Source organism: Typopeltis vanoorti, chromosome 13 (assembly GCF_054136105.1).
Source record: "Typopeltis vanoorti isolate ZY-2024b chromosome 13, IOZ_Tvanoo_1.0, whole genome shotgun sequence".
NCBI classification, from domain to species: Eukaryota; Metazoa; Arthropoda; class Arachnida; order Uropygi; family Thelyphonidae; genus Typopeltis; species Typopeltis vanoorti.
In genome coordinates this window covers 122,934,507-122,958,495 of record NC_143561.1, presented here as the reverse complement: position 1 = coordinate 122,958,495, position 23,989 = coordinate 122,934,507, and the positions used below count along the sequence as shown (strand labels likewise).

The following is a 23,989-nucleotide window of genomic DNA, read 5'->3' as shown; positions in this document are numbered from 1 at the left end:
GAGGGTGTAGTGTGATTCATTGCTCCTTAACACACCTTTTCAAGCTTCCACACATCCTACTATACATTTTCTTTGCACCACCGAAGATGCTGCATGTTTGTTTGGGTAATGTGAATCTTTCATATTGCTGTTATACCATGGAAACCTATTTTTGATCCTTGGTTCTGAATGTTTTTATGCAGATTCATGTTTTATTCGATGCCTGGAACTCCACATTGAACATGTCAGCTGACAAATGGTGGTTTTTAAATATTATCCTTCATAGCACTCTACGGTCATGTTTGGTGAGTGCAATGGATCACTGATTGTTGGCCAGGGATGACCTAATTTTTCAACAATAAGAGGCTTCTAATATGACTTGTTACATGGCACAATGCACTTTGCCCATGAGGATGTCTGTTGACTTCTTTACAATCAGTGTATCTAAGTATGTGTGTGCATATCAATTCAACACATAACTTGCAGAGCTCATAGTACATTAGTGCCATATATACAAATTAAAACACTTATTATGATTATTTTTGCTTAGTTACTATAGGATGTAAACATAGGATCCCAGTTATCTGGAAATACTAACATCCAATGCAGGAATTGATGAAAAGTAAGAGACCCAATGAGTGGTACTTTCTTTCTTTCTTTTTTTTTTGATAAATGATAAAAGGAATTCATCAATGAGACTGAAGGAGCTCATTTGGACCACTGGCAAAAAAAAAAAACAATATGTTTTATGTCAAATCTGAACTAAAGCCATCTGTAACTCAAATTGTGACTCGCAAACAAAAAAAAAAAGTATTTATATACCGATCTGAAAGTGCTGAGCCATTCTATGATGCATTCAAAGTTTCTAACGAATGCTTTCATGTACAACAACAGAATGAATCAAACTTTTTCTGGTATTATTTTGTTATATTGATATCTGACAAATCCTAATATGTCTCAAGAAAGTTATAATTTTATGTAAAAACATCAAAAATCCCAACTTATGAATAACTTCCTCCCTGAGATCAATATAGATAGTGCTGTTGAAATATTTATTATTATTCTTACGTGACACCTCCAAGGAGTCCAAAGACTCATTGAGGTAGGGCACCTACTGAACAACTCTGTATCCAACACTTAATCCACCAACTACAGCAAGCTGCAACTAACATCATCATCTATGCCAATGCCATCTACTGCCCACCACTGGTCGACTGATTTTTCCCTATCAGTTGTTTCCAATAGGTGACTTTATAGGCTTTGCCCACAAAGTATTCCTGGTAAGATTTTTACAGGGTAGTTTACCATTGCTTTCCCCAACTCTATTTTATCCATGCTCAGGACCGGCATATGGCAGGGATTGATGACTGTAATCCATGTGTGTTCATGGAGCCAGTTTGCCTGTTTTGGGTGATGAAAAATCCAAGTTTCTGGGTTTTCCCATTTGTCTATTAAAAAAAAAAACTCTTGAAGGGCTACAATGTCTGAAAAAATCCCTACCTCTGTATGAGACCAGCTAACTCACCTTTAGTTGAAAGAGACCAGATAAAGATTTACTGATGGGAATTGAACCCAGGTCTTTCCGACCAAATAGCTTCATCTATACTGACTGAGTTACGGAAGCTCTACTGCCCACCAGCCATCACTAGTAATTTTTTGTGTGTAAATTGTGTCTGTTCTCAAAGCTGATTCGTCTGTATGCAGGATGAAAATCTCGAGTTTCCAGGAGGGAAAAGCCCTGCAACCTCAGTATGAGAGCAATTACTACTACTGAAGTATGTACCCTCATTAAAAAAAAAAAAAAAAAAAAAAAACATTAACAGGGACATATGCCTACTATTTTTTATTATTATTTAATTTATTATTATTATGATTCAGGACCTCCACAGGGTCACAAGATTCATCATGATTGGCACACAATAGAAAATATTAAGTCTACTAAAATACCATTCCTTGAAATCATTCACTGTTCATGCGCTCACTACTATCAGGCAATGCATTCCATGGTTCAACCACCCTCTATGCAAAGAAACCTCTTCTTACCCTCTTGCTCACTACTTTCTTTCGCTATTTCCAGGAATCATCATGATTGGCACACAATAGAAAATACAAAGTCTACCATACCGTTGCTTGAAATCATTCACTGTTCATGCACTCACCATTATCAGGCAATGCATTCCATGGTTCAACCACCCTCCATGCAAAGAAACCACTTCTCACCCTCTTGCTCACTACTTTCGTTCGCTACTTCCAGGAATTGCCTCTTGTGCTTGCAGCTTCCACCTGCTCCACCAAATGAAAGAACTCCCCAGTGTCAACTCTGTAACTGCCTTTCAACAGTTTAAATGTCTCAATCATATCAGTTCTTATTCTTCTATGTACCAAACTTTGCAGTCCACATTCCCTTAATCTATCCTCATAACTAACATTGTATAGACCTGAAATCATCATTGTTATCTGCCTCTGCATTCTTTCCAAAGTTAATTTATCCCTACAAATACTGAGGGCAAAATCTGATGCAATAGTCCAGATGTGTCTGATCAAGACTTTACACCATGGAATGATAACTTTATCTCTTCTGGACAGCATCTTTTTCAGTACTGTAGCAATCCTCTGGGTTACCTTAAACCACTTTCAAAAACTCGAAGCAAAGGTGGAGTAAGATCCATCAATCCATCCATTTGCTTCGAGTTGCCTTGGTGTTGTACTACTAAGTGGTCATTTACACTTGGATTCGCCGATAGTTTTTCGGTACATAGACTCAGTTCTCAATCTTAGAGTTTTGCTTACTGGCAGTTGAACAACAAGGAATTTGTATCCTCTTAATTATTATTAAGGATGCCAGAAAAATAGCCGTTTGCCTTTCAATTTATGTTATAATATACAAACACACCTTTATGGCATTCGTATAGTAAATGTATGCAAGTTCTTTTCACTTAAACCTTGTTATCTTCCAGGTCTACCTAATCACTGATGAGACCTCAAAAAAGGTTGAAAACAGTCTGGGTAGTAACTTCTCCTCATAATGTAATTACAGTATTACATCCACTAGGGGCTGTTTTTACATTATGAGAAAATACCAAGGATAGTGATGGATCTTGCTCCACCTTTGCTTCGAGTTGCCTTGGTGTTGTACTATCAAGTGGTCATTTACACTTGGATTCGCCGATAGTGTTTCGGTGTGTGTGTGTATATATATATATAAGAAACTCATAGATTCGTAGTTCTCAATCTTAGAGTTTTGCTTACTAGCAGTTGAACAACAAGGGATTTGTATCCACTTAATTATTAAGCATACTTTATATTACAACTATCAGAAAGTTATACATATAACATGAATTCGTTAGGTGCACTTGACATTCCTAATTTAGCATCATACAAAATACAACATACATGTATACAAATATCTCTCTCAGAATCTCATTCCTTTCAAACACTTAATCGTAATCTAGGCAATTATATTTATACAATCCACCTCATTGAGTTTCAAACATTCCAATGATATGATAGCAGGAGCATACTCTATCATAAAATTCAATCATAAGTACACATATAATTAATCAAAGAAATTTCAATAGTTCAATATTTTCTCAGAGGGAAATAACTGCACTCATTAGCGATTACACACATTTACGAGAAATGTTAACATTCTAAATGCTATCTCCTTATACTAGACAACTTAACAGTTCGATAGGGAATTCTTTCTTAATTTACAAACAATTAATGAATAGTTAAGACTCACATGGGTCTCTTCCTATCTTGCACGTGTCTTCTGTCCCTTTTTTTCTTATTCCAATGCTTTGGGAGGGGGGGGTTTCTCCTCCGTTCCGTGTTTTGGAATTCTCCTCGAAGTGATACAGGGCACCGATGAATAGTTGCGGCAGCTGGCGGGATATAGGGTATGCTTTCTGGCGTCTTGAATTGCCCGGCAAAGGATTTCTGCATAGGTCTTGTCGTGCATTTACTCAAAAGAGCATCAGAGCTTCAGGACCAATACGGCAAGATTTCTCCTTAACTTATTGCCTTCAGATATCTTCAGCTGTAACTGGAGCACTATCAGTGGACGGGTCTCTCCATCTTCCCCACCGGAACTTACGGCAGCTCTCGTCCTCGACCTCTCGTGGATGGATCACTCAGGATGAAGAAAAGGAAGCCCTTCTCATCTCAGAACCAAGCCTTTTAAACACCAATGCCCCTGCACCTCGGATTAAGTTTTTGGGATCCCTAACGTCCCCGTGCGAGTCTTGCAAGTAGTTTTTAGAACCCGGGATAATGTTTCTCGAACATTCGCCGACGATCTTACTTTCTCCCTTTACCTCCTTAATCCTGCCTATGGGCTTTAACTTTTGATTCGTGCCGCATCCTTTCAATATTGACCTCGAATGTCACCTGCGAAGGGACTTGGAAACAATTTTCAAAAGACATGCCGAATTTCGGGTGATGCTCTTGGTTTCAATACTTCTACATCTCTTCTTAAACAATGAGCGAGTTAATTCCCTTTGGGCTTATTTTTCTCTTTATACAGATAGCTTTATATAGAGAAATGAAATATACATTTGTACAAGAACATTTAGGTGAATTCCTATTGTAAAAAGTTGATGTCTTAGATAATTTATTTTGGCAACATCGAATTTTTTACATAGGCCCACCCTTTCATGAAAAAAATGTTTTCAAACATTTAAATATGGATGCAAAAATTTTTTTTATACATAGCGCTTCTGCGTCGAGGTTTATCAATTATCTGGGGTGAGTACCACTCAGTTTTCTTATTATCATCCTTTGAGATAGTATTGCACTCTATCCGATATATGTTTCTATACAGCTGTGATACGCGTTTTTTGTCAAAATTGGTGCTTCCTACATCAAATTCACCCGGTTTATCAATTTTACCATCTCTGTTTTCCCTAGCATGAGTTTGCTTATCCTTATTACTTATTTTAATTCTTGTCTTAGCGCGATTTGGCCTTTCCAAGCATACGGTGCTGTCCCCCTTTTGGGTGGTTCTACTCTCTGAGGGATCATTCTTCATCTCTTCATTCTTCTTTTTTCATCTCTGAATGTTGGAATCTCTGAGTGTTTTTCTTTTTCTGCTTTGCTCCCATCAGAGAAACTTCCTGAGCACTCAAATCACAGGAAAACCTATGCCTTTTTAGAAAGTCCGTACCCAGTATTACTCTATCCCCATGTCTGGAGGTTTCTGAAATAATTAGCAGTTCAGGAAGTACACTCAAATCAAAGTCGGGCAACCACATACTCATCTCTAGTTTCCTATCAGCATAAATAGTAGGATTCGCTATACCATTCAGTCTGATTGGCCTCCGAAGTTTCGTGACTCCGTTATTGATTCTAGACTTTAGTCTCTTGAACAGGGATTCTGTCATAACTGAGACTTAGGATCCTGTGTCCAATAGACCATTACAGTGTATCCCCTTTATTTCTCCATGAATAACGGTCCTTAGCTCATTGCATTGATTCGGATTCTCTTCTCTAAACTTCTTTAACCAGTTTGTGTAATGTTGCCTAGCTCCCAGCGTATTTGTTTCAAACTGTTTACTCCGGTAAAATCTTCCTCTATTTTGGAAGCAGTTCCTAGCTATGTGTCCCATTTTGCTGCAGATGTAGCATTGGGGTGCTCCTCCCTTTCTTTCCCCCTTGTTATCCCTTTGTTCGTGACTCTGGTTTTTCTGTGGTTGTTTTAGTCACTACTTCATGTAGTTTTTTAACAATTAAATCAAGTCTTTCTGTTAGGGGCTGATGTAATCTTTCTACTTCTTGTCTTATCATCAAATGTACTTCTTCCCTTGTCAAGGATTTCTCAATATTTGGGGTGGTCATTCTCTCATCTTCAATTTTATTTACGGGCAATGCTCCGTTTTTGTCTTCAGTTTTTTCAATTTGTTCTTTTGCTCTCCCTTTCAAAATTTCTGGGTTTTTGTCCTTCCGTTCAACCTTCTTGGAGTTAGATTCCTTATTTATGACGTGGATTTGACTGGTGCTAGATACAGGATGAAAGTCACCCATTCTTTCTTCTTTTTCTTTTACAGCAAGGAAATACTTATCTAAATTGTTTAATTTCTTTTTATATGCCATCTCACAGAATTCCTCCCTTACTCCAGTCTAAATTGGTTAAATATTGTCCAGTCTAGATGGCTCCTGTCTTCAGCAGATATGCTAAGGCTGTTCGCCAAAGTCAGCTGTTATAGTAGTCTGTTGTGGACTCCTTTTTTTCTTGAGTGCATCTTTGCAACCTCCATAGGTTAGGTCCGACCTCAGAGAACTTGGATATTAGGGTTTCTTTGAACTTGTTATACTCTAAAGTATCTTTCAGTATCGGAGAAGAGTACAAGTATTTTTTAGCCTTTCCAATTAATTTGTTCCTCACAATGATCAGAAGTTGGAAATCCAACCAATTTCCTATGTTCCTAATCTCTTCCACAAATTTAAAAAATGATAGAACATCATCTTGATCTTCCCCTAAGAATTGCGCATTAATTGTTCTAAAAAACTCTTTATCATCCAATGTGTTAGTGGCTTCTGAGTTCAAATTATTATTATTATTATGTGACACCTCCAGGGAGTCCAAAGACTCATCGAGGGAGAGTGTGCTAACAGCATCAAACAATTGATCTCCTTCCAACTACTAACTGTGCTCAAACTTGCTTAAGCCATTAGTAGCATACCAATTGACCAACCTTTGCTGGCAATCACATTCATTTATGAAAACATTTTGCACAGTATATATATATATATATATATATATAATTTCAAAAGTATCTCTAATTAATGAGTATATATACACTTGTTAATGCACTTTGTTGGCCTTTTGCAATACTGATCCTGATCCACTTTCTTAATCCCTTATCTATTGTGGATCTTACCCTTTTGAAAACTGCGGCATTGTAAACGGGGGTTTGGGTTTATACTTTATTATATCTCATATCTTATCAACAATATTTCTTTATAGAAATTAAGCGGATAAAAATCCTATGTTGTTATATATATATATATATATATATATATATATATAGCCAGTAAGTGAAACTCAAGATCGAGAACTACGATCTATATGAGTTTCAATGCCGAAAAACTATCGGCGAAGGCAATTCGAAGCAAAGGTGGAGCAAGATCCCTCACTATTCTTGATATTCTCTCATAATGTAAAACACAGCTCCTAGGAGATTTAATACTGTCATTACATTATGAGGGGAGGTCACTACCCAGACCAGTTTCAACCTTTTTTGAGGTCTCATCATCTCATCATCATGATAAAATGAAAATTTTATAATTAAAATTTTCATTTTAATTATAAAATACAAGCCCACCTTTATGGCATTCGTATAGTGAAGGTATGTAAGTTCTTTTCACTAAGCTTTGATATCTTCCAGGTCTACCCACTCACTGATGAGACCTCAAAAAAGGTTGAAACTGGTCTGGGTAGTGACCTCCCCTCATAATGTAATGACAGTATTACATCTCCTAGGAGCTGTGTTTTACATTATGAGAGAATATCAAGAATAGTGAGGGAGCTTGCTCCACCTTTGCTTCGAACTGCCTTCGCCGATAGTTTTTCGGCATTGAAACTCATATAGATCGTAGTTCTCGATCTTGAGTTTCACTTACTGGCTATATATATATATATATATAACAACATAGGATTTTTATCCGCTTAATTTCTATTAAGTTGCCAGAAAACTAGCCGTTTGGCTTTTCATTTTAATTACAATATTTCTTTATCTTAATATTTTTGTATTTCCTTTCTTATTCTACCTTAAGTATTTTTTCTCATGCCTGCGATCTCCAGATATTTATTTGTTTGAAGACTGCGCCTATGAAATTCCCCTATAGGCAAAAGAAAGCTTTCATACCCTAGTAGATCAAATAATCACTTATATTCTATCTTAGCCAAGGTTTGCAGACATGGCAAAAATTACTCGCTTTTTATCTTAAATCACTACCAATCATTGGGATTCTGCTATCATGTCCGAATAGGGTTTTTAGGATCAGTGCATTGCAAAAGATTGAATCGTACAACTATTTTTAGCAGCAATAACAATAAGTTTAATTTCTGGTCTAATAATTGTACATATCACATGAAATCACAAGATTCATTTATGAAAGGTAATTCTTAGTCTTTCCCAAACACTCAACTTTGTTTCTAGTATATTCTTTCGCACTCAGACTTTCAACAAGCATATTTTATATTACAACTATCAGGAAGTTATACACATATTAGGAATGTCAAGTGCACCTAACGAATTCATGCACCTTGGATTAAGTTTTTGGGACCATTAATACTTCGGCATTGTAATCTAGGCAATTATATTTATACAATCCACCTCATTGAGTTTCAAACATTCCAACGATATGATAGCAGGAGCATACTCTATCATAAAATTCAATCATAAGTACACATATAATTAATCAAAGAAATTTCAATAGCTATATATTTTCTCAGAGGGAAATTAACTGTGCTCATGCTTCATTCATTAGAGATTACACACATTTACGAGAAATGTTAACACTCTAAATACTATCTCCTTATACTAGACAACTTAACAGTTCGATAGGGAATTCTTTCTTAATTCACAAACAATTAATGAATAGTTAAGACTCACATGGGTCTCTTCCTATCTTGCATGTGTCTTCCGTCCTTTTTTTTCTTATTCCGGTGCTTGAGGATGGTTCCCCCTCCTCCGTTCCGTGTTTTGGAATTCTCCTCGAAGCGATACAGGGCATCGATGAATAGTCGTGGCAGCTGGCGGGATATAGGGTAGGCTTTCCGGCATCTTGAACTGCCCAGCAAAAGATTTCTGTGTAGATCGGGTCGTGCATTTACTCAAAAGAGCATCAGAGCTTCAGGACCAATATGTCAAGATTTCTCCTTAACTTATCGTCTCTGGATATCTTCAGCTGTAACTGGAGCGCTATCGTTGGACAGGTCTCTTCTTCTTCCCCACCGGAACTTACGGCACCTCTCGTCCTCCACCTCTCGTGGGTGGATCACTCAGGATGAAGAAAAGGAAGCCCTTCTCATCTCAGAACCAAACCTTTAAACACCAGTGCCCCTGCACCTTGGATTAAGTTTTTGGGACCCCTAATGTCCCCATGCGAGTCTTGCTAGTAATTTTTAGAACCCTGGATAATGTTTCTCGAATATTCGCCAACGATCTTACTTTCTCCCTTTATCTTCTTAATCCTGCCTATGGGCTTTAATTTATGATTTCTGCCGTGCCCTTTCAATATTGACCTTGAAGGTCACCTGCAAAGGGACTTGCAAACAATTTTCAAAATGCATGCAGAATTATGGGGGCGATGCTCTTGGTTTCAGTACGTCTACATTCCTTCTTAAACAATGAGCGAGTTAATTCCCTTTGGGCTTATTTTGCTCTTTATACATATAGCTTTACATAGAGAAATAAAATATACATTTGTACAAGAATATTTAGGTGAATTCCTACTGTAAAAAGTTGATGTTTTAGTTAATTTATTTCGGCAACATCGAATTTTTTGACACTCACACTATTTTGTTTGGCTATTTTCGTTGAAGGAAAATTCTACAAACAGACAAGAGGGGACGGCCATGAGTTCTCAACTCTCTCCACCCTCGCCAACTTCTTTATGAAGACCTTTGAAGAAAAAGCCTAAAACTCTGCCCCATGTAAACTCACTGTCTGGCTACGCTATGTGGCAGATGTGTTTGCTATTTGGCCGCATGGCCTGGATATACTCCACAATTTCTCAACAGACTTAAACAATCACCACCTCAGGATCCAGTTTACCTCGGAAAAGGAAAACAACAGCAGTCTCCCTTTCTACTGAATTAACCATATCCTTAACACCTTCTTAGCCAATGGCTACAACCCAAAAAAAATCAAAAAAAAAAAAAATTAAAACCAGTTAAACACACACCCCTCACCCCTTGATAACAGAGATTACTTTAAATCTATCACCATTCCATATATCCAGGTACATCTAAAAAACTAACAAAATTCCTAAGAAAACATGGCCTCACAACAAGTTACAAACCACATAAGAAGGTGACATCATTTATCTGCTCCACCAAAGATCAGCTAATTTCCCTAGACCTACCTGGAGTATACCAGATCCCTTGCAGTTGCATACTGTCCTACTATGGCCAAACAGGCAGTACATATCCGAATCCGAATGTATTGGTGAAACTGAATGTAGTCCTTGTGTTCGGATATCCGAACACAAGGACTACATCCAGTTTCACCAATACAGCCACTCGGGACTTGCTGACCATGCATTGGTCACAACCACAGAACATTCTGGAAGAATGCCACTTCATTACACTGTAGCAAGTACAAGTACGAAAGATTATTCCTTGAACCAGCCTCAGGTCTGGGAAACTTGCCAAACCTCAACAAATTTGGGCATAAGACTGCCCCAAATTTGGGAAGCATACATTCCAAGATTGTCAACCCAATTACCAAGACAACCCAATCATCTACATGAATTACAATCATTTCTTCTCCTACTGGCCACGTTCTTTAGAATTTTTTTGGCTCTTGGAACCAATTTCATCTCATATTCCAGTTTTTCCTTCTTCACCAATACCAGTCACTCTCATGGCATGAATCTTATATTCTTCATGTATCTGCACTCCACCTCCCTCTTTATAAATTCCATTTCCTTCTTACCATGTGTCCTTTCCTCCTCCTGATCTATGTTAACATAGTTGAAGTCCCCCCAATAATAATTACCCTCCCTCCACTTATTGAGCTTATTTGCGAATGCATACTATTCCCATCATCCTTTACATCTCATGGTCTAAAGAAACAACTGAATATTTTGTTCTGCCAACCACTATCTCACACCAGATCGCCTCAAATGTGATATTTTCACTGGCTTGAAGGTGAACTCCGACTCTCTTTGGTTGCAGTTCATCAGCTGTCTTCAATAATACTCCATCTCCCACTCTTTGCTCTCTGTCCCTGAGAATGTATATCCTTTACATTCTATCTGCCGAACTATATCATCATTAGTCAGCTGTCTCACTAATGCCAAGAACCTTTGGCCAGAATGAACTAATCAGTGACCCACCCCATTACTTCCCTTTAGTATCCCACAATGCTTTGCATTATGGTATAGTAAAGTAGTTGATGTGAAGTCAAGAGCATTGTAACATAGTAAAGAAGATATTTCATGTGCATGTTTGCTTACACTTGGATAGAAGATTACACAAGAAAAATTTCTTGGCAAGTATAATTTATTGACAATAGAGATTATGGATTCACATTAATTGCCTCAGTATCTCATAATGCACAGTACACTTCCCTTTGGTATACATCATGGGAAGAGTAACTATCAAGACCAAATTTTAACCTTTACTGTGGCCTCATCAATGGGAGTTAGACCGTGGAAGGTATAATTAAGTTAAATGAGCCCCTCCCATAGTAGATGAAATATGCAAAAATCATGAATACACTGCCATATTAAAATGAGCAATAATTATCTCAACGCAGAGCAGTTTGTATGCAAAAGCCAATCAATTCATATGAGAAAAACTCAGAATTCACAACAAAATAAGTTTTATTAGTTGAAAAATTATTCAAACACACAAGTATAATATGTGCATGTGGTGGTGTGTACTCATCAAGTGTACCTTAATGGAGAAATAATTGAGGAACTCAGAAAATTTGTGTACTTGAGATTCATCATTAATGTGAAGAAATACTGTTCAGAAGACATCAGAAGATTAGGAATGGTTAAAATAAAGGTCAGAGACTTGTCTAAAATATGGAAGAATGGATCTATCTCTACAGGAACAAAACTGAGGATTCTGGATGCAGCTGTTTTTTTCAATAGCAACTTATGGAAGTGAAACTTGGAACCTAAAGAAGCCTAATAGGAAAAAGGATAGCTGCTTTTGAGATGTGGTGTTATATTAGACTGTTAGAGATCTCATCTACTGGAAGGAAGACAAATGGGTAGATGCTAGAAAGGAACAGTAGAACTTTAAGACTTCTTAAGGGTATTGACAGAAGAAAGCTGAAATACTTTGGACACACTGTAAGTATGGTGGGAGGTATTCTCAAAAAAATATAATAGAAGGTAAAGACTTGGGAAAAAGAGGAAGAGAGAAACCATCAATGAGATGGATGGATGGTGTGTCTGGTGTGACTAGTCTGCAGAAAGTATGTTCCTCTACAAAAGCATACAACAGGACCACTTAAAGAGCATTGGTGTGGCACATCATCAAGCAGCAAAGTGACCATACAGCATTTGATTATGTTCAATGAACTTATGAATGGTGTGTATTCCCAGTGATGAGTCTTTTGACTCCATGGTGGTTTGGCATTAATAATGATAGCAATAGCAATAATAATAATAATAGCAATGAATTTTAGTCAAGATCCTCATACCATAAAACTCCTCTAGACAGAGTGGAAGAGTAAGTTGTATATGGATGGAGAGAGAGAGACAAAATGAAACTAATAAATGCTTATACCTTTTTCAAAATACAGTTTAAAAAAAAAAACAAATTAAGAATAGAAAAACAAGACAACATATCAAAAATAAAGAAGACAGACTTACCTTTATGGAATGTATTGTAATCAACTAAGTGATATGTACTAACTGAACAAAAAGAGCTACATTTGGGAAAGAAGAAATTTGTTTTGTCTGGAGAGGGAAAGCAGTTTATGTAATATTAAACAAATTATTTTAAAACAAATAGTTTTTGTTAGTATCTATCTAGCATATAAAATAATGTACAGACTTTTCATCTATAGTATAATTTCAAAAGAGTATAATTCTCATTTGCAAACCTGGGGAGATGGAAACTATATGGTTTAACCAATGGTTTCATAAAGCATGTATATAAGATTTGGATTTATATCAGAGAAGTGATAAATTCAAATGTATTAATTCAGAAAATTATGGAAGAATCCCATAATAAATATTTCAATACTTTTTGATTTAAATTCACATTGATGAGCCAACCAAACAACAGAAATATGAAAGAGAACAAACTATATTATGAATACAATATATTTCTAAGCCTCTGTAGCTCAGTTGGTATAGACTAAGCCCTTTGGTTGGAAAGACCTGGGTTCGATTCCCATCTGTGTAGTGAGGAACCTTTATCTTGTCTCTTTCATGAAAGATGAGTTAGCTGATCTCATATATGGAAGTAGGGTTGTTTTTTTTTTCACCCAGAAACTTGGGTTTTTCTTCCCCCAGAACAGGTGAACCGTTCCCACAAACAAACATGGATTATAGTCAGGAATGCTTAAGACCTAGCCAAAGGCCTGATTCATCAACTATCCCAGATAAAATTATGGGGGGGGGGGGAGGATTGGGACAGAACTGTCCCTTCCCATAAAAGGGGTTCATGGGCATTGTATCATCATACGAAATTTAAAAAAAAAATAAAAAATAAAAAATAAATTTCCAAGTAAAACAAAGCATATATGCATCAGTAAATCTGCCAGATTCATTGGCCAAGAAGTTAATGTACCTGCTCACAAAGGCTTAAATCCCTCCATACATGGATGATTATGAGTGACCTTAGGTGGGAGATCAATTCTGATGCCTGGTGTGAGACCACCAATCTACTTACTGGAGGCTTATGAAGTAAGTTAAAAAGGTTCCATGTGTGGTCATTAGAGTAGGGTTTCCTAGATTATGCAAAAAATAAATAACAATTATAAAAAATTATATAAACTAATAAAAAAAATTAGCCACTGATAGTACTAATGTAATCCATGTTTATGACTTCATTGGTGGGGACTACACAAAATTAAAATTAGCAATCAAATGGAACAACGGTAACTTGAAAAGAATTTTTGAAAATTTGCTGAACAGATTTATGCAATGTAACTATATAAGAAAAGGTAACATTTCCTCTGCTTATTGGATGATATTATATATATCAGCCTTATAAATAGAGTTTTCAATCAAAATAAGTAAACCACTACCAGGAAGGGAAATTACAAACTAATGCTTCTTTAATACTATAATATTGCAATCTTTATATCCCTTTCTTTTTTTATTTTTACCTTATGTACTGATCTTATCCAAATTATCACCATAATATCAATAAGCTGAAACACAGGTATATGATGCAAAAGCATATACTTATGTTTGAGATATACCTATGGTAGTTTCAGGTAAATTGCCTTCAGCAAAAATCAAAATTATTAGATTATTAATGAAGTAAAATGTATGTAAGCCACAAAAAATTTATGAAAAAACTGAAACTTTAGAATGAAACTTACACTTTCTCCTTTCAATCCTGGAAATCCCAAAAAACCCTCTAATCCGGGTGCTCCAGTTCTGCCTGAAAGACCTGGTAATCCAGAAAGACCAGGCTCACCAGATGACCCTTTTGGTCCTCTTATTCCTTTTGGATATACAAATTCTCCTGGATCACCTTTAGTGCCTGGTCTACCCTCTTCACCATCTGCTCCAGGAGGACCCTACCAAATGTTTTCTATCATTAATTGGTGCACTTGAATTGTTATCACTATATTTAAAGATACTAAACAAATTCATATCTTTCTTTATTCATATCTATTTCTTTAATATGTAGTCATAAAATTTCCATGTGTTCATAGTATCTACTTAACTTTTTTCTGTAACTATGAAACCGAATTTCAGAGGTTTTTAAGACAAAGTCAACTTGCATTAGTTAGTATCAATATTTTAATTTGGTTGATAATTTCATCTACAAGGGTGGTCTGAAAAGTTCTCGGCCTCAACCATAGATGGCAACACTACTGGCAAGATTTTTTTTTTCCTAAGTTGGTACATCTGTCATATGCATCCATGTGAAATTGCAAGTCATTCTATCAAGTGGTTTGTTTTATACAGCTGTCTGAAGGAAAAATGTTGTCTTTAATCCTTGAAATGGATAAAATTGAGTATCATGCAGTTATAAAATTCTTTGTAAAAGAAGGTTTAACAGCAAAAGAAATTCATTTGAAGTTCATAAAGGTTTATGGGCACTACTCTTCTTCTTCATTTTCAACAATTAAGAAATGGGATGCCAAGTTTAAACATGGCCATACCAGCCTTGATGATGATCCATGTGAAGGACGTCCAAAAAGTGTAACAACACCAGAAATCATTGATCAAGTGCATGATATAGTATTGGATGACTGACCGGCGAGTCAAAGTGTGTGAAATATCTGAGACTATCTTCTTCTTTGAGTGCCATCTCCTATCGGAGGTCGGCAACCACCTTTGCAAATTTTGAGTGATTCTCAGCTATTCTGAGCAGTCTCTCAGAGTTTATACCAGTCCACTGTCTGATATCTGCCAGCCAAGATTTTCTTCATCTTCCTTGTCCTCTTCTTCCATTTATCTTCCCTTTTATAATCAAATAAAAGTATCTTATATTTTTCATTACGAAGTAGGTGACCAAGATATGCACAGTTTTCCTTCTTTTTAATCCCATTTTTTCACTCTCTGCATTTATTAGCTCCAAAAGATTTTGAAGATCCTGAATATTGTCAGCCAGAAGAGCTGTATCATCGGCATATAGGATGTTACTGATGATTTCACCATTTACACTAATCCCTTCCTTTCTTCCTTCCAAGACTTTTTGAAATATGACTTCTGAGTAGATGTTAAAAAGAAGAGGTGACAGCACACATCCTTGCCTTACTCCTCGTTTGATGTTAATGGAGTCTGTAATAATGTCATCAACTTGAACAGATGCCTTTTGGTTCCACAACTGAGACTATAGGCATTTCAAAAGAATGTGTAGGATATATTTTGCATGAAGAATTGCAAATGAAAAAGCTTTGCGCAAAATTAGTGCTGCGCTTGCTCATAGCGCAGCACCAATTTTGTTTATACTTTATAAACAACAATGCACTCAAGTGAAAATCTCTGAACAGTGCTTGGAGCATTTTAACAAGAATAAAACTGATTTTGTGCATAGAATTATTACTATAGATGAAACTTGGATTCACCATTACACACCAGAATCCAAACAGCAGTCAAAACAGTGGACAGAAGTTGGTTGTTCAGCAAAGTAGACAACGTCGGTTCCATCAGCAGGAATGGTCATGGTATCGGTGTTTTGGGATGCTAAAGGTATTTTGTTTATTAATTATCTTGAAAAGGGTAAAACAATAATCAGGGAATATTATTCCGATCTTTTAACCAGACTAGATGAAAAATTCATGAGTAAAGACCCAGTTTGCAGAAGAAAAAATCACCTTTCATCAGGACAATGCACCTGCCCAAAAAGGTGTTTTTTGTAATGGGAAAATTAAGCGATCTGCACTATGAATTGTTGGAACATTCACCCTATTCTCCAGATTTGACTCCCTCTGACTTCTATCTTTTCCCATAACTAAAACTCTTAATCGCTGTTCAGCGTTTTTGTTCGAATCAAGAAGTGATTGCAGCTGCTGTAGCGGGGTATTTGGCAGATCTTACTGAGAACAACTAAAGGGATGGGATAATGGTGCTGGAGCATTGCTGGAATAAATATATTAGTCTTAAGGGAGATTATGTTGAAAAATAATAATTTTGAAATTATAAATTCGTTTTTTTCATTGTTAGGCTGAGAACTTTTTCAGATCATCCTCACACTTATGCACTAATTTGGAAAATTTCTAGATTTCTGTTGTCAATGTCTAGCTGGTGAACGGACGTGCTATCGGAGAGCTCCTGAGAGATTTGTGTTTCTTGTTGATTTATTGGTGTTTTGGATTCAATTTAATGGACTTAAGTGTTTAATTTTGGTATATTATTGGAGCTTTATTAGCGTGGTTAGTGTACTAAAGTGTTTTATAACATAATCTATGTCGGGAAGTTGCCGCTAGATGAATTCGTAATGTGTAGTGTTCGTGCAAGCTCCAGATAAGATAAGTATCATTTTCAGTTATCGATACAAATTACTTAATATTGTGTAGTTTTGTTTTGTTTGCCTTGCGTATTTTAGTGCGTCTATTTTTGGTGTGTTATAACGTATAATTTGACAAAACACGTTACAGATAAGTATGGCACCTGTGCGAAGGAAAATGGCGGCCAGTAATGAAGGTTCGCCATCGTTATCAAAGAACGGTAGCATAAACGAAATGAGTCAGTGTACTAGCTGTGAAATGTACGCTTTGCAGAGTGCGGTCAGAGTGTGGTTAGATGTTAATAAAGGATTGAATGTGTGCAGAAAATGTAGGGAGAATGAGGAATTGAAGTATATTTCAGATCGTGAGTGTGATATTTTTGTCAACCTTCAGAATGAAGGAAATAGGGATATGACAAGAAACGGCAAGGTTGTACATGAAAATTGTGAGATTGTGAATGTAGAAAGTGTGAATGATAGTATAAATTGTTTCTCAGAGAAGAAAAAAGATGAGATAGATGCATTGAGTGAGATCACGTTGTTGAATAGTGCGATAGAAAGAGCAAAACAGCAGCTAGAGTGCATGAACAAAAGTAGACTGAATGAACCAACCAATAATAAAAGGTATAACAGGAAAAATAGACGTATGAATGTGAACATGAACAAAATGAAGGATAGAGTGCTGTATGGAGACTCGTTAGTAGGAGGTGTGTTAGTAGAGGATTTGACAAAATCGTACCAACCTGGTGCGACCATAAAGGAGTAACTGCGTCTATTAGAGAGCAAAAGGAAAGGGTGAAAGAAATGATTGTTGTGGCATGTACGAATGATTTGAAAGGAGATAAAATGGAAATGATAGAAGACCTGAATGAATTGTTTGAGGTAGCAAAAGAAAAGAGTGAGAGAGTTAGAATGATTAGTCTTTTGCCACGGTATGACAGTGAAATGTTTAAAAGGAGGGCTATAATTGCAAATGACTTTATGCGTGGGTTATGTATGACGAGTGGTGTGGAATTTGTGGATGTGTGGAGTGAGTTTGATGGGCGAAAGGATCTATATAAGATGGATGGCTTGCATTTGAATGGTTACGGTGTAAGAAGACTTGAGAAAGTGTTGCTGAATGTAGTGGATGTGCAAATTCAGGGAAACTAGATTTGTTGGGGGGGGGGGGTAGAGATACAGTCCTTATGGAGGCAGTTGAATGTAAGAACGAATATAATATGCCGGAGCAAATAAGGACAACAAATCTGAGTGGGATAGTTAATATAAGGTATAAAGGCAGGGTTGGGGCTAATGGGGGTCTTAAATTCATGTACACTAATACTAAGAGTATTAGGAACAAGAAGGAAGAGTTTTTGGCCATGGTTGGCACTTCCAGACCACAGGTTATAGCTATTAGTGAAACATGGCTGACTGTAGATGATATAACTAGTGGGATTGAATGTGATGGGTATAGTGTATTCAGGAATGACAGAGAGAATAAAATGGTGGGAGGAGTATTGTTGATGATAGCTGATGAGCTCCAGCCAAGGAGAATAGAAGTTGAATTGCAGGATAGAGAAAAGAGCACATTTGAGGCCATTTGGTGTGAGATTGTGGCTAGCAGAACTAAATATACAATTGGGTGCTGCTATAGACCAGGTGATGGAAAAGATGGTGGTGACAGTATGCAAATAGAAGAAATGGGTGGAAGGAGGGTAATTATTATGGGAGATTTCAACTATGGTCGCATTGATTGGAGTGAGGAGAGGACACACAGGAGGAAGGAACTGGATTTTATGCGGTTATTAAGGGATAACTATCTGCGACAGCATGTAATGGAAAATACTAGGGGTCAGAGAGTGCTTGACCTAGTAATTACATCTGAGGATTTGGCTGTAACAAATATGACCACATTGCCACCAATCGGTGAGAGTGATCATAGGGTCTTAACTTGGCAGAATTTTCAATTAAGACAGGGTACATGTGGAATTATCGGGCTGGAAAGTATTACAAGCTTAGGAGTTTGATTGGTTCAGTGCCATGGCATGTACAACTGCAAGGACTAGAAGTTGATAGTGCATGTGACGTAGTTAAGAAGTGCTTGCATGAAGCAATGGCTGACTGTATACCTAGAGTCCGAATAATAAATCAAGTAGGGGTTAAATGGATGAATAACACCATTAAGCTTGAGTTGCAAAAAAAGAAACAACTATGGAGGGAATTTAAGGAGAAGGGTGACCGGCAGGCACATGAACGGTATAAAGAGCAGGCCAGAAGGGTGACGAGTGTGGTGAGAAAAGCAAAAAAGGATTACGAAAGAACATTGGCCATGCAGGCTAAAGAGAATCCTAAACAGTTTTTTAGATATGTAGCAAATAAAAGGAAAAATGTACATGGCAGATTGATTTTAAAGAATGCCGATGGTAGGGAGGTAACTGAATCAGTTAAGATAGTTGAGTTACTGAGTGAGCACTTTGCAAAAGTATATCATCCAGGTGGTGACATTGCAGAAACGAATAAACCAGTAGATTATACGGGAATTGTGGTTAATGAAGTGGAGGTGAGTAGTCTATTGCATAACCTCAATGTCAATACATCTGTGGGATTGGATGGTATACCAGCTCGTGTTGTACGAGAAGCAGCTAAAGAATTGTCAGTACCCTTGACCATTTTGTTTAATTTGAGTCTCGGGTCTGGGTTAGTCCCGAGCGGGTGGAAAGAGGGGAAAATAGTTCCACTGCATAAAGGTGGTTCCAAGACTGCTGTTGTAAATTACCGACCGATTAGCATATCAGGAATCATTGTCAAGGTCTTAGAGAAAATAGTCAAGAGGAAAATACAAGATTGGATAGAAGAAAATGGGATACTGTATCGGGGACAGCATGGCTTTGTGAAGGGTAGGTCATGCCTCAGTAACTTGCTCACGTATTATAACACAGTGACGGCTGAACTGGATAAGGGTAATGGGTTTACGGTGATTCTACTGGACCTTGCCAAGGCCTTTGACAGGATTCCACATGGAATTCTAATCAGTAAATTGCAGCATATGGGAATGGACATAGGGTTGGTGAGATGGATAGGAGGGTGGTTGACGGAGAGATATCAGAGAGTGGTTTACTCGGGAGTAGAGTCCACAAGACGGCCTGTGACTAGTGGTGTGCCACAAGGATCTGTTCTTGGACCCTGCTGTTTAATTTGTTCATAAATGATATAGGATATGATCTGAGAGGAACAGTTCATTTGTTTGCGGATGATGCGAAGTTGGGTAGGGCAATAGTGAATGCAGATGACGTCAAAATTTCGCAGGATGATTTGGATAGATTGGAGGTCTGGGCTAAGGAGAATGGATGTCAGTTTAATGTGGCAAAATGTAAGGTTATGCATTTTGGGGTGAAAAGATTGGCGGCAGTTTACTGCATTGGTGGAACCGTGCTCCAGGAAATTGATGAGGCACGAGATTTAGGAGTGTTGGTAGATAAGGAATTGAAATTTAGGGGACACATTGCAAAAGTGGCCAAAACAGCTCATCAAATCACTTGGTTGCTGAAGAATACGTTGACAAGCAGAGACAAGCAGGTTATTGTTCCTCTGTATCGAGCCTTGATAAGACCCCATCTAGACTACTGTGCTCAGATTTGGTCACCTAGGTTTCTTCTTGATGGGGAGGAGGTGGAGACGATCCAGAGGCGAGTGACCAAGATGATAGCAGGTCTGTGGAATGAACCGTATGAGAACAGGTTGAAGATTTGTGGGTTGCAAAAATTGGTTGATAGGCGGAGGAGGGGAGATATGATTGAGACATTCAAATTACTGAAGGGTTTCTATAAAATTAATTCAGAAGATATTTTTGAGAACAGGGCTGGTTGTGGGAGGACTAGGGGACATCCATGGAAACTGGGCAAAAGTGTGGTTAGTAAAGGTGTTAGAGCTGGGTTCTTTACTTTTAGAGTAGTGAATGAGTGGAATGCGCTCCCTGAGTCTGTGGTGGATGCTGTGACAGTGAATGAGTTTAAGTCGAGGTATGATAGATACTGTATGAATGTCAAATAGTTGTGATGAATATGATTTGGGGCCTCCCTCGATGAGTCTAATGACTCCCTGGAGTTGCCCGTAATAATAGTAATAGTAATAATAGTAATAATTTATGCATTTTGTTATTTTTTTCTAATTTTATATGAGTACTTTAAGAAGATTAAATTGAATGCTGAATATGGCAAAATAATCAGATGTGGTCAGTATTTTTATTTTATTTTGTTTTTGTAAAAGTAGAGAGAGAGAGAGACTTAAAATGATCTCATAATATGAAATAACAATTATACTCACTATGGAAACATACAGATGAGAACACACTGAGGAAATATAGTCAAGGTGTGAGAAACATATGAAGATGAGGAGGATATACATGAAGACAGATACACTTTCAAAGGGAAGATCTTATACTATATTTCATCAGTTTTATTTTACAGCTTAAGGTAGGTCAAACTCAGAGTTCTCCCTAATAATATTATGGATAACCCTGATAATAATATTATGGATAACTGCAGTCTTGTTGTGGAAGGCAGCTCAACACGTGGAAATTTCAGTCAAAAAAGGGTTTATGCAGAACTACAAAGTTGGCGATTATAACAAACTTATGATGCAACTTTGAGCTGTGGTATGGTATGCCATAAGAAACTATATGGAATGAATATCATTAGTGCATGTGAAGCAGTCAAGGATTGTTTGAGTGAGGCAGTAGCAGAGTATATGCGCAGGGTCAGGAGGATAAAGCGAGTAGGGATTATGTGGATGGCTAGCAATATAAAGCAGGAGCCGCAAAAGAAGAAAGCAGTGTGAAAAGAATATAAGCAACAAGATTATCAGCAAGCTCATGAACAGTAGAAAGCACAAGGAAGAAGGGTAACTAGTATGGTTGGTAAGGAAGGCTAAATCAGATTTGGGGAGAAAATTAGATAAGCCGGCTAAAGTATATTCAAAAGAGTTTTTTTCTCTACATGGCGAGCAATAGAAAGAATGATTATCAAAAGATAACTTTACTCAGTGCTTATGGGAGTAAAGTGAAATAAGCAATAGAAACATTTCAGTTACTAAGTGATCACTTGGCAAGGGTGTATCATGCACGTTGTGACATTTCATTTACAGAGGTGACAGAGACAAATGTGGGAATTGTAGTAGATGAACTGGAGATGCTCAGTATATTGTACAATATCAATTGACCTGAAGGATATGTCTGCTCATGTGCGACAAGAATATGCAAGTGAACTGACAGTGCCTACTTTTACCTCCAAGAAGAAGTAAAAAATTACAGACCAATTAGTATCTCTGGAGTGGTGGTGAAAGTATCGAAAAAGTAAAATTCAGGAAATGGGTGGATAGGAATATGATATTTTAGTTGGCAGCATGGCTTTATAAAAGGTAGGTCCTGCCTCAATAATTTATTTACATTTTATAATAAGGTGACAGCAAAATTGACACAGGCTGCTAGATTTTGCAAAGGCATTTTGACAGAAGACCACATGAAAAATGATTACTTAATTTCGAACAAATGGGGACAGATATGAGGCTAGTAGCATTTATAGTAGTTGATAACTGATAGACAGACATCAATTGGTGGTGTATGGTAGAGAAGAATCAATGTGAATGAGGATGCCTAGTGGAGTGCCCAGGGCTCTGGACTAGGACCACTACTCTTTAATTTGCATGCTAATAATATTGCAGAAGATTTGGAGGAGGATGCATTCTGTTGAAAATTTATTTATCACTAGGTTAGACTATAATAGATTTAGTTTAATCCTTTATCCCAGTGAGAGCAAACAAAGTTTGCGCCTGAAAATATCTTCAGGACTAAATATATAGTGTTGTACTATCTTATCCAGTAAGTAGTGCAACACCAAGGCAACTCGTGGCAAAGGTGGAGCAGGTTACCAGGCAGGTAACCTGCCTGGTAGCTTGCTCCACCTTTGCCACGAGTTGCCTGGTGTTGCACTACTTACTGGATAAGATAGTACAACACTATATATTTAGTCCTGAAGATATTTTCAGGCGCAAACTTTGTTTGCTCTCACTGGGATAAAGGATTAAACTAAATCTATTATAGTCTAACCTAGTGATAAATAAATTTTCAACATCTTTCTCTAAATCCAGAGTAATTTTTAAAAAAGGTGATAAACCTTTTGGCAACTCCCATAGGCACAGATGACTTGCTACTGCTTCTGCCTGGTCCTGCTTGGAACAGTAAATCCACTAACAAAAATGGTCGTATCCTTTCTAGCTACACAGGATTAAACCATGCTGTTGTGGCTGGACCTACCGAACCAACTCATCTCAGTACATCTGGCACTGCTGACATCTTGGATATAGCCATCCTGCAAGACATTAAACTACAGTACAGCCTTACATCACTAAACGAGCTGTCGTCGGATCACAACCCAATTCTACTGCAATTGGGAAAACAAGAATGCCTGTCTCCTCCTCATTCAGGCATATCGTGGGAGAGATTGTCTAAAGCACTTCGGGATCAAATAGGACCCGTCCCACACATATGCACACCAGAAGATGTGGATTCTGCAGTGACTAGCCTCACCCAACAGATTAAGTCCGCTATAATGGTTGCAACCTTCCAGAAACCTGTTCCCAAGCCTGATCGTTTGCCTGAGGACATTATGGACCTGATCAGAGAGAAGAACAGAGCTAGGAAGAGATTTCGTAACACTCGCGCTCCTCAGGATAAGACAGTGCTTAATAGATTGAATGGAGCAGTAAGAGATGCACTTAAAACGCATAGAAACGAAGTTTGGGATAAAAAGTTAGCCTCTATCTCACCTATTGATCACTCTATCTGGGGCCTACTGAGAAACATCAAAAACAAAAACAGATCCCTCCCCCCTATAATCTCAAACCAGGGCCTAATCCACACAGATGCAGATAAGGCAGAAGCCATACTTAAAAATCTTGAGGATCAGTGCAAACCATCTTATAACAACATTGATTTCAATCATCTGTATAAAATCCACAGACAGGTTAGACATGCACTAAACCTCCCGGATACCAGTGCTGATCATATTGCACCCGCATCACCTGTTGAATTATATGATATTATTAAAAAACTTAAGAACAATAAAGCTCCTGGACCAGACAGCATCTCAAACAGGGTGATCAAGCTGCTGCCTCGAAAAGCTATAGTGCATCTGACCAGTATAATAA

General features: G+C 37.4%; 1 protein-coding gene across 1 annotated transcript in view; it reads right to left on the bottom strand.

Annotated features, from left to right (window-relative positions):
* The window catches only part of LOC150100509 (uncharacterized), a 1,094,033-nt gene that overhangs the window by 508,435 nt on the left and 561,609 nt on the right, over positions 1–23,989 (bottom strand). Inside the window, exon 20 of the mRNA XM_090402670.1 lies at positions 14,223–14,423. Coding sequence (XP_090258796.1) covers positions 14,223–14,423 — 201 coding nt within the window. The remainder of the gene's footprint in view (positions 1–14,222; positions 14,424–23,989) is intronic.